This window comes from Patella vulgata, chromosome 1 (genome assembly GCF_932274485.2).
Source record: "Patella vulgata chromosome 1, xgPatVulg1.2, whole genome shotgun sequence".
Classification (NCBI taxonomy): domain Eukaryota; kingdom Metazoa; phylum Mollusca; class Gastropoda; family Patellidae; genus Patella; species Patella vulgata.
Window position 1 is genome coordinate 69,539,641 of NC_065879.2, and position 10,641 is coordinate 69,550,281.

General features: G+C 36.1%; 1 protein-coding gene across 2 annotated transcripts in view; it reads right to left on the reverse strand.

Moving 5' to 3' along the window:
- The window catches only part of LOC126816012 (glutamate--cysteine ligase catalytic subunit), a 30,451-nt gene extending 20,529 nt beyond the window's left edge, over positions 1-9,922 (reverse strand). Inside the window, exons 1-6 of one of the 2 annotated variants that reach the window (XM_050542151.2) lie at positions 9,805-9,922; positions 4,908-5,096; positions 3,872-3,981; positions 3,094-3,213; positions 1,898-1,963; positions 66-179 (exon numbers count right to left, since the gene is read on the reverse strand). In XM_050542151.2, coding sequence (XP_050398108.1) covers positions 66-179; positions 1,898-1,963; positions 3,094-3,213; positions 3,872-3,981; positions 4,908-5,057 — 560 coding nt within the window. In that variant the 5' untranslated portion in view covers positions 5,058-5,096; positions 9,805-9,922. Of the gene's footprint in view, positions 1-65; positions 180-1,897; positions 1,964-3,093; positions 3,214-3,871; positions 3,982-4,907; positions 5,097-9,366; positions 9,514-9,804 lie in introns of those variants that run through there. The other variant, XM_056101956.1, reaches the window with a different exon arrangement.
- Between the last annotated feature and the right edge of the window lie 719 nt (positions 9,923-10,641).

Below are 10,641 nucleotides of genomic sequence, written 5' to 3' on the forward strand. Positions count from 1 at the left end.
ATCTTGTGATATACCGCACAAGGCCCTAAACTATGAGACGATCAAAAATTTACAATAAAACTTACTGAAATCTAGGATGTCCCTGGTTTATTGCTCCATCAGGAAAGAATAGAGATTGAGAATAACCCTTTTGTGGGGTTGGTTTTAGGGCAGGTTCTGTGAAGATTCCAGCTCCAATTCTATCAATAACAGAAATATATATATACCTGTACATATGTATTACACTTTATTTTTATCATAAGTTTACTATAAATAATCTTATTGGGTTAAACAGAGGAAACACAGTGTTGTAAATTTACTATAAATATTAGTTATGGGTTAAACAGAGGAAACACAGTGTTGCAAATTTACTATAAATATTAGTATTGGGTTAAACTGAGGAAACACAGTGCTCCAAATTTACTATAAATAGTCGTATTGGGTTAAACAGAGGAAACACAGTGTTGCAAATTTACTATAAATAGTTGTATTGAGTTAAATAGAGGAAACACAGTAAACCAAAGTTTATATTACAAACTGCTGCAAATTCTCGAAATTTCAAGATTTTAGTGCAAAACCATATCTTTCCATAATTAGGTGATTACTAAACATCTTACTTCACCTTGTAAAAATAACTTTTGGGCAATGCTTAGTTTATGACCAGCCAATGTTTGTCCAGGTAACTAAATTTGACTAATGTGAAGGTGTTAGCTCTGATTTCAATTGTACTAATATTTCAGAATTTATGCTATAATCTGGTTTGTTGCCTCACTTCATGTATGTACCTACGTTTATATAAAAAGTTTGAACAACAATGAAATGAAACTGTTCTAGATAAACAATGTCATAGATATGTCTAAGATATATGCATTTTTTAGGTCCCTCTTACATTCGCGTTGAACCCAAGTGTTATTTGGGAAATTAAAAACTGAATTCGGTCATTTTTCAACATTGCACTAAACAAATTGATCACAATAGAACTACAGTGGGCTCTGTCAAATCCGACATCATACGCGATCGTTACATCATGTCAGAATACTCAGTTTTCTCAAAACCGGAAGTATTATTGTAACTTTGAAAACCAGAAGTATTATTATAATGTAGCTTCGAATCCCCAGAATGTTATTCCCTTTAAAAATGATAAAGCTTTCTGTACATTCAAAATTTTATTAAATTAAGTTTTTTTTCATTTAACATGTGTAGGCATTTTGAATAGGTCAAGTCTGTCATTCATTTATCTTCTTCATCGTCTTCAGTTGATTGCACACTTGTCTTTGCTGTCACATGTTCATTGATAATCTGTTGTGCTATGTCCAGGTCGTCGTCACACGGTTCGGAGAGATCCATATGGTGAACAACCTTATTTATTCAGGTTCAATCGGCATGCACAACGAATGTTTCCAACAGTTGCTAGGAATATTTTTACGACTGTTATTTCATGGGAAAATTTGTGGGTATTCTTGAGTATTTGTCACAACTGTCTTACAAGAGATTATAAAATTATCAAAGTAATCAACAAAGACCTACACGAGCGAGTTTTAATCTCACCGATAATTGATTGGCGATTGCTTGTTAATCTTTTGTGGCTTCACACCCAACGATTGAAGGCCGGATTATACAATGTTGATTCAATGGAAATCGTGTGACGGGACGGATGATTGATGTCGTAATTCGGAATATTCAGAATACAGATTACTCAAAGCTTTTTTGGCTGAGGTAATAAGGAAATAAATCGGGACATGAAAATGATGTCGGATTTCACAGAATGTCGTAGTATTCAGATGTTGGATGTGACAGAGTCCACTGTATACTTATTATCGTATCTACTTCCATGTGCCAAATTGTATAGTAAAATATTTTAACCATGTATTTCTTTCTGTATAAATTAAATGTCAAATAATATAATAAATAGTGTTACCTAGGAAAAACAGTTAACGATAATGGAACCTCATTGGCACCTAGACAGTTCTGGATTTCTTCTCGTCTACAATAATAACAATGTTTTTTCATTTCCTGATAAAAATACAAATAAATCTTAATTTAAAAGAAAACTGAAATGAAAATATTTTTGTGTTAGAATAAGAAACTTACAACTGGTGCTCATATGAGTATTTTATATGGTTGAATAAAAGTAAAAAGTAAAACATCAGAGGCTGAATCTACTATAATAGGCTGATATGTGCATAAAGCTCTATAAAGATATCTCAAACAGTTTATGACAGACAGAGCCCATTTCAATTTTCTAGCCATAACTCTGTACATGGAATTGATTATAAACCCCCCTAGAGCAGTGGTTCTCAACCTTTTTTTGTCAACGGCACAACTTGGAACACATAAAAAATAGCTGCACACCTGGCTAAATACATATGAAAAATATTTGAATTTTGCAAAATAAAAACTCTCCAAGTTATAGACGGCATACAACCCTGGACACAGAATAGACACACAGAATGACTCAAGCTATGAACTTACCAGAAGACACCAGTGAATACGCAATTGAGATCACATGGTTTTTTGCATTTTTCTTAGGATGCTGTTCAAAATTTTGCAGCACACTTTGATTTGCTGTGCCACACTGGTTGAGAATCACTGCATTAGAGCAACAGTGTTGTAAGGGAGGTAACTCTTCTGGTTACCTATATTGTCTCCCCTTACACCACAAAATTCACTGGTAAAAAACATTTGATGAAGTCATAAGTATCTTTCAGATTTTCAATGGCCATCTTAATAATTGTGGTCCACAAATATGTATGATGACGCTGCTTTGAACTGCAATTGGTGGTCAAAAATGTCTGTGCCAAACAGTTACAACCATAATATTATGGTTTTGAAAAGCCTAATTCCAAGTTTTCAAGTACCTGTTCTATTAACATAAAGCTAAAGAACTTATAACTGACATTGTTTCATATTTTTCATTGTTATCATATGCGCAGTATCCTAACCACATGTAACTGGTTTTAAACCTCTCTGTTATATAGTACCAACTTAAAATACAGATACTTTTAGTACTCTGTCTCCTCCAATATCTAAGTTGGGGCCTACAAGCACGGATCAACAAACATTTCTGTACCCCCACTTTACCTCCTACAGTTGAAATTGTCTCACAATACATACCTTAATTTCATATTTGCTTCCACCAGATTAAAATGGGCCATTAGACCACCATACGGTTTACCTGGTGTACCTTCCACCATATACTCAGCATACTCTGGTCTCCATGTTGATGGATGATCACTGAAAATAAATGAAATTTCAATCTAGAGTTTTTAAAATTACGTCTTTATTATCTTTCATTTTGTCTGGGGTTTTTCTCCATCTGAGATCTAACTAACTAACTACCATTCACATAACTTATGAATTAAATACTATCAGTACATGTATATTCAATTTAATTCAAATCAACAATTTCTGTAACAGTTTTTGTGCAATACATTTTCCTTTGTGTCTTTATTTTTACCATAAAAGTACCAATTAAAGGAGAATTTCCAGATATATTTAGTGTATAAAACTGGTTAATTCAGGGGGCATGAATCTTATAAATCTTTATCCTAACAGTGTCCAACTATCTGAACCTGTGTGATACTTTATTCGAGAAATTACAAACCTACAGTTTCCATTGTGGAGTTGGTTAGCTAAAAGTCCTTTGTGCTTGGATAATCATATTGCTGTGGTTTTGGTGGTAAGTGATAATCTCATTTATCAAGTCACTCGCACAATTAAAAAATGAAATTCCTTAAATGAGTTCAGTAACCCAGTTAAATAAATTCAGCACTTATTATTTTGATTTGAATTTGCAACATTTTGACGTTTGATTTACATACCTACACCCATTTTTATTTTCACTGTCATGTGAAATGTAGGAATGCCCTTTCAAATGACAAATGATGCTTACTTGGGAAATTCTTGTTCCCGTTTTTGTAGTTTTTTCAACACCTGTTGAGCTTTTAACACCAAACGACATTGTTTATTAGCTCTATCTAGTTTCACTAACATATATTCCACCTGAAAATACAAAATATATACAAATACTTCAAGTATACTAAATTTAACTAAATACGCCTACCTATCTATCTCCAACCATTAAATTCAAATATAACTATAAGATAAAGGCACAAATAAAAGAAAAATGCCTACAATAGTCTGTAACAAAGTTTAATTTTGTTTCATTAAATGGGGGGGGGGGCATATAAAAGTGTGTAAAATAGGACATGGGAGCTTGTTCATAATTTCTTTAGCTGGTCTCTGTAAATTGTACACATTTACTATTTATGTTCCAAATATGACTACCAAATCTGCTGATAATTATTTGCAAAATTTTGAATCTTTTGTCATTCTTTGGAGACATTATAAACAAGCCAGTGCCACCAATAAGTGTTGGATACAATCGTTTGAGAGGCCTGTTTGTAATCTGGTTGAATGCAAGCCAGGAGATTATCACCCACTGATATGAGTAGAGCCCAATATTTTGTTTACCTGTGATTCAACAAATGCTAATGAAAAACAAAAACTTTAAAACACCTGTCACCATCCTCATTGTTACCCATATTCCTCTAGTCATGAGCGGTGGGATTGGTAGGGGTCTCACAAAAGGAATAGCTTAGTTCTTTTATCTATGTAAATCCGACACTGCATGTTATTTACCTAAAAAAATCACTCTTAAACTACATACACCTAGTGATAACTTAACAGATTAATCTTATTTTCCTTAGATATGTGTCTATTTTCTATTGGAAAACATGCGAAAACACAGGTGGACTTAAGATGCATATGGTATTACTTGGATGGCATGGTATAACACTATCTCTGATTAGTGGCGACAAAAAACAGTTTGTGTTAGTACAGTTTGTTGAATCACACCAGTTAAAGCAATAGGTCAACCCAACATACAGAGCTTAGTCTATACATGCTAGATAGAATATGTTAATTACCTCATCTCCCCAATACAGACATTCATTACATAAATCTTTTAATTTATGATACTGATAAAGAAATTGCTGAATACCATGCTTTCGAACATGGTCAGCTTGTTTTTTGGTCTCCTCCCAGGATAAAGCAGTTCCTTCAGTGAGTAGACCCATTGTACTTCTGTTTTATCTGTTCAACGGATGACAAAATCTCTGAAATAATATGAACCGGGTATAAGAATTAGCACATTAAAACAGTCAATTAATTTAGAGTTTCCTAAAATAGAGTGTCATTAATACAACTGCCAAGTATTGTACATATGAAACTTAAACATACATTATGCAAGAGCTAGATCTGTCTATTGTAGGTCCTTCTTTAGGCCTGAATGTTATCTAAATTATTAATTAGACATTAATTAACCTATCCAAACCATAATCAACTTTAGATGGCATCGCTAGCCTGCAATCTTTAGTGGATTATGAGCCAATTTACTGCATAACTTTCCTTCATGATTTAAAGATAAAATGGATAATCGAGACTATGCTGTTTATTGTACAGACTTTAGGAATGATGATCAAGGCTAGGCAGAAATTTCAATCGCTTAGTTCTCGGTTCATAGTGGATCAATTTGAATGAAATTTCAGCAAATTGTCTTGGAGCAAAAGTATCTAGATATCTAAATATTACTAACATAGCCATCTCTATCATTACATAATTCAAAGTGTAATTTCAAGATATTTCATTTTAACAATCCATCAAATTTATTCACCTTCAATTTTTATGGAAATAAGCTTATAATATAACCTACATGTAAATCATGAATTCTACTCCAGCCTACCTTTTTATAAAAAAACTAGTTTAGTGATAAGAAACAAGTATTTATTGATAACCAGAGAGAAAGAGAGTGAGAGTTTAACATACTCCACACATACTAGGTCATTTTGGGACTAACATATGGCTCAACTTTACTTCAATAAATCACCTGTGCATAGGGTCTTTTAGCAATGGGAGGAAACTGGAGGACCCAGAGAAAAACCAAAAGGTTAGACAGGCGACCCTATTCCTTGTCATGTACAAGCTGGGTCCAAAACAATGCCAAATGATGCAATGAAAGACCTTATGATCTACAACGCATGTTTAAACCATTCAGATACCCTCCCTCCCATCAACCCTCACCCTTTTATTTACAGTACCATCCTAGTATACATGTGTTTGAATTTTAAGACCAAATCGTATTGGTCTACTTTCTTTGAATTTTTCGATCAAAGGTGGTTGCCCTAAAAGCGACATCATCATTCGAAAATGCCTTTGCGGTCGTTTCTGAGTTTAAACTGGCCTCTACTTTATATAGATGTGCAGTGCCAAATTAAAATTCATGGGGGCCTGCCGAATTAAAATTCATGGGGGCCCCGGCGCACTTAAGTAAGACGTTATTAAGTCTCCTCCGAATTTCAGCCCAAAGATGTTCAATCGGGTTTAAGTCCGGAAAACGTTGTTTCGATGACGTGCAAAATGTGGTATGACGTGGGGTCTGAGAGCTTGATCGATGTAGCACACCGCTGTGATGCCGTCTCCTCTCCCTGGACCAAGATTTTGGAACACCACAGGACCCACTCTCTGGTTCAGGTCGATTCCCCTCCAAACCATTATGTTTGAACCTCCCGATGAGTCTCGTTCCATGACACATTGGTCAGAATAACGCTGGCCACATTGAAGCCATATTCTGATCCTGCCATCTGCAGTTGGTACGCAATACCAACTCTCAACTGTGAACTGAACAGTTCTCCATTGCCTGTGTTGCCAGTTCTGGTGTTGTTGGGCAAACTGTAGATGTTCATGTCGATGGCGAGGGGTGAGGATTGGTCCATGATAAGGTCTACGGCAATCAATGTTCTCTCTGGTGAAATTTCGGCGCACCGTATCGGCACTGATTGGTCTTCCGTGTGTTCCCACTGCCTGACGTGCTGTCTCAGATGCCTGTGTGAAGAAATCTGCATGTGCTGTCGCCCAACATGGCAGTCTTGTCGCCTTTTGGTAACCCTTGGTCTACCAGTTCCGGGGAGATCATTTGTGGTGTTTGTGGCCCGAAAGCTTTGCTGAAGCCTGTAGATGGTCCGAACATTGACCTGGAATGATTGGCAACGGCTTGGGCAGTGTGGCCAGTGTCGAGTCTTTTAAGCACTTGGTTCCTCTGAGCTGTCGTGAGTCACGGCATACTGCTGACGTTGTAGTGTGAATGATTCAACCAGGTATGGGAATGCATTTTATAGGTCTGGTCCCGTTGAACAGCAAGTGCAGCATGAGTTTCATGAAAATCATGGAGAACACATTACCATCTCAGAAGTCAGGTTGCGTTTTTGAGAACATTTCCTGGGTTCAATTCTGTGTTTGGGAAGGGGCCTTATTGTTCAGGTAAAGTTGGAAATGTCGTCACAAATATACAATAGAAACATTTGGCAAGTTTTATGCAATGCGTCTATTCAGAGTAAAATACCAACCTGACAGGGTTTTTTTGCTGCTTAGTATATTTTTAATCATGAATGAATGACATCAAATCTACTGTACATAAAATCATCACTGATGCATAAAAACTAATTCATGTGACAGATGCATAGGCGTGCTACTGAACTTTCATAAACCTAGTACTTCTTGTGGTCGTGGATACTTGAATATTCAGGAAATGTTAATTGACTACTGTAAACATTTATGACACCACACCAAATATGAGGCCTCTTAGTTTTGTTCTATATGTCAATATTCTGAAGCTGTTGTTTATTTACTTGAATATCAAGACATTATGGCTGTTCTACGCACTGAGGTTCCTCATTACCATTATTATTAATAAAAAATTTTGTTGGGCACTGTTTTACTCAGCCTATCCGTTATTGGTTTGTTCATTAATTTGTTCAATGCTCCTCCTTACGATATTCTGTCAATCAGACATCACCGTACATTGTACCTTGTGTTTCATAGACAGATAATGGCCAAGAAATCTGTCAACCTGTTATTCCGATTGTCTCTTAGAATGTCAGTTCATTATTCCTGTTGTTAAGACCTTGATACTGATATACTAGTCAAAGGAACTTGGTTCATATTTCAGTTTTTCCTTAGAACTAAGAACACGTACAGTCTATTTGTTTGTTTGTTCATTCCTGGAGTTTTACGTCCACTTTCACAAAGGGTGATATACTGATATCGCAGACAAATGTTTCATAAGAAACTTGCCAGAGGAAGCCACAAAACTAGGGTTTAAGTGCTTTTTTGGGTAGGACACAATGTCTTTGCAGGGAAGCACCCAAGGTGAAATTCTTCAAAAGGAGAAGCTCCGGGTGTCTATTAGACTGAACTCCCTTTAAAACATGCCTAGGACAGTCCAAAAACCCAGAAATATTTAATAGGGGCTACTACACCTGAATTCCCATTTGGTTTACAACCTGTAAAATTCAGCTATATTGCTTACGAACTGCCTAATTGAAGTTTAATATTCCAGTTAGTTATTTTGGTCTTTGGGGCTTTTACCAGGGTAGCACGATTTACCGAAATTATCATGAGTTGAAATAATGGTGGATTTGGGTGAATTTGGGTAAATCATCCTAGCACTTTTACCATGGGTTTTGCATATTAATTGCCAAGGACCATGGTCAGTCTTTATACAAAAAAGCAAGAGTCTAGATTTCTTGCTCTTCTAAAATATTATCACATGTTTTCTTGTGAGTAATGGTTTCTTATCATATGGTCCATGTATAGTTCATTCAAATGAAATGACATGAAATGGGGTATAACATCCTACTGTTCTGCTCAGACTGGGCTAATGAAGCCTGGCTTATGCCATACAGTATGCTGTGAAGAAAATTTTGCACGAACAGCGGCGCTACGGCCTACTCTTATATGGAATTCCATCTGCAAAACCAAGGGAGCTTTTACATGCCCGCCAATGTATACATGGGACCATGGTTTTCTGTCCCATCCGAACGACTAGACAGCTGTCCTGTCAGGCCCTCTCTCTGCACTGACAAGGGGAAACCACACCAGACAATACCAATCAACTTCCTCAACCAACACCGTGAGTAATGGTTTCTTATAAGTTATATGGTCCATGTATAGTTCATTCAAATGAAATGACATGTAATGGGGTATAACGTCCTACTGTTCTGCTCCGACTGGACTAATGAAGCCAGACTTTTTGCACGGACAGCACTGCTACAGCCTACTCTTATATTGAATTCCATCTGCCAAGGGATCTTTTATGTGCCCGCCAATGTGTATGTGGGACCTCGGTTTTCTGTCCCATCCCAACGACTAGACGACCTTTGACGCACTGACCAGGGGAAACCAAACCTGACAATCACAATGAACTTTCTCTGCCAACACCAGTATCAAACCAAGCTAGCGATCCGGTGTCTTACTCATTTAGCTCCTTCCTAGTCCTACTCCTAGTTTATTCAAGCTTACACTCATATACATACGATACTTTAAACTTACTTCACTTGCCAAGGTACTTCTTGGTATATTATAGCGAGGTGTGCATGTACTTTATCGACCTATCTCTTGTGGCTACCTCTTTAGCTACAAAATGGAGTGACCTGACTAAATTGCTTCTGTTATGAAATCCACTCAACTTGACGGCACTTCGTTAGTTCGTACGTCTAAAAATTAAAATAAAATTTCTCAGTCACCACAGTGTCAGATCGACACAAATACCAATTTAGTCAGCTAGCAGAATCTAAAATAATTGTAAATTATAAACTGTTTCACTTCTATCGTGGCTGTAAATAAATAGCTATAGGCCTCGTGCTTGGATACTCACATAGCAAAATCCAAATTAACTACAATTATTCGACTTCATTCCCCCTTAAATAAAAAAACAATGTAAATAGAACACTGAATAGATTAAAGTCTGGACGTGGATCAAAGTCTTACCTCTTCTCTGTTATTTTTCACTAAAATTTTCTTTTTGCTACCTTTTATTCCAAATGTAGTCACCCAAATTATGTTTAAAACATTTACCACCACTTTATACGAATACTTTTTTTCGTTTAGCAAAGATTGAATCGAGTTGAAATTTGGACGTGTTGGTGTTTAAAGTCTTTGTCAACCAGTTTTATACTGCTACAAATTAAGCATTGCTTATCCAGACGGTTCGACCATGTTGCAATCTTGCAGTTGTAGGGCCTATTGTAAATTGGGCGTTATATTACGTAAGGGATGACTAAGCGATAAATTTCAAATTGCTAAGCTAATGGATTTCTCTAGAATAACTAAACAAGAATAAAACGCTGTATCATTAAATATACGAAATTATTTGGGGTAACTGAAAGAAACAGAAGAATGTTAGCCAATAACCGGTTATGATTTTAAACATTTTAAAGTGAAGAGCTTGGTAGGGCCTATTTCGTGGGAAAAGTAGGCCTTCACTAGTACAATTTGGGGCATTGAGTTGATCTCTAGCACTAGAGATAATATCAAAAGCAAATAATCCATTGAAATTTGAAATCACATATTTAGGCCTACATTTTGATCATGAAAAAATAGATAACAGGATTGTAGAAATTAAATTAGGCCAACATATTTATCTTTTGTTCAGTTAAATAAAGACAAAAAAGGTCCATGCCTTCAGTCTAATATAGGCCTAGGCCCTAAGTCAGAAGGGGAATGCTCTCTAGTCCGCATATATATGTATTATATTATTGCCATTTTTACGATTGATGATCACATGTAAATCCACACCCGTAACGAAGTCTGACATATACTAATCTA